The following is a 1409-nucleotide window of genomic DNA, read 5'->3' on the forward strand; positions in this document are numbered from 1 at the left end:
TTAGGAACAAGAGGAACCCTTTCCAAACCTGCCAGACTCATCCTCACAGGTTGTTTTGATCAAACTGTCCATCCTTCAGAAGCTCAGCTGTCACTCAGAGAAACCGCAAACATGCGTACATCAAAAAAAACGAATGGAGTGTGGCTTTATCATCATTAGCAGAAGACATCCAGAAAGCCGCAATGACACCCCACAGGACCTTCTCTTTGTAGGTAGAGCCCGCAGAGGGGGTCTGAGGTCCATTGTCATACCCCAGACAACAATTTTACAGCGATGGTCCCTCTCAAATGCCTGTCCAGCTACAGATTTGGGATTGAGTGGCTGCATAAACACCTTAAAAATCTTGCCCCCTTCTACTGACCTCAGCTGTAGTGGAACAGCTCTGGAGTCAGTAGCTCTGATGTGTCAAACCACTTCCTACACACGACGGCATGCTCCGCCACACTGAGCATTGAGTTTGATTTCCTGGATAACAGCTACTAATACCTGAAGAGAGAGCAGCCTTTATTCTCTCTCGCGGCGTCAACCAGCGAAACAACGATTTGCTGACCAAAGAGCAAAGTCCTTGTCACACAGGCAGGGCGACACTCCCCATCGGCTTACCCAGGCAGTAGACGGCCCCTTGGCTTGGTCAGTGCCAACCCATCGCTTCTGAGAAACTTCATCATCCTCGGTGTTGCGGAGAAAAGATGTGAACAAGTCCCATGGAGCTCAAGTGCCTTTTGATGTGGCTCTTGTTTGGATCCGTCAAGGGGAACAAGCCAGGTAAAAGACTATTTCTGCCTTTTGGGGAGGGAAAATACAATTTGCTTTTTTGTGGTGGCTGCTGGAGGATGTTCACAACATCCTGACTCCTTTCACGTAAGGAAAGATGTTAAAAGCTTAAGGAATTTGTGACTCTAAGGAAATGAGAGAAATGTGCCCACAAACCATCAACTGCAGACAATCCAGAGTACTACAGGATATTTTTTGTCTGAGTAATGCATATATCCTCCAACCCATCATTGGAAAAGTGGGCAGATCAAAGCAGCCTTGTGCACCTTCGGTAGTTCTTTGAATTTGTTTTTTCCATTTTGAATTTAACTTTAGGAAATATAAAAATAGACACCGAAATGTCAGTACCTCTGCCGATAAAATTGATGTCAATGCTATTAGTCAAAAGTTGCCATCCGAGTCCGCTATGGGTACTATAGATACCAAATATTCTTTCAGCCATCCCTCCGAACCAGTAGTGCCTATAAACTGTGAACGGAGGCAGCTAATTCATTCAGCATAATTTTACACATTTATAAATTGTGATACTGCTTATATTTGGCTTATTTATGCCGACAAGTGTGTGCACTGAGAAATGGTCGGGTGATATATTAGCGTATTTGAATTTAAACTGCTTTGTTCGGGGGCTGTCTCTT

The 1409-nt window shown here is 44.6% G+C and overlaps 1 protein-coding gene across 1 annotated transcript in view; it reads left to right on the forward strand.

Annotated features, from left to right (window-relative positions):
* Nucleotides 1-689: 689 nt before the first annotated feature.
* IL15RA (interleukin 15 receptor subunit alpha) overlaps nucleotides 690-1409 on the forward strand; it is a 15657-nt gene continuing 14937 nt past the window's right edge. The window contains 1 exon segment of the mRNA XM_026841131.1: nucleotides 690-765. Within this exon segment, the coding sequence (XP_026696932.1) occupies nucleotides 690-765 (76 nt within the window).

The sequence above is a fragment of the Athene cunicularia genome (genome assembly GCF_003259725.1).
Source record: "Athene cunicularia isolate RWA chromosome 1 unlocalized genomic scaffold, athCun1 chr1_part2, whole genome shotgun sequence".
Lineage (NCBI taxonomy): Eukaryota > Metazoa > Chordata > Aves > Strigiformes > Strigidae > Athene > Athene cunicularia.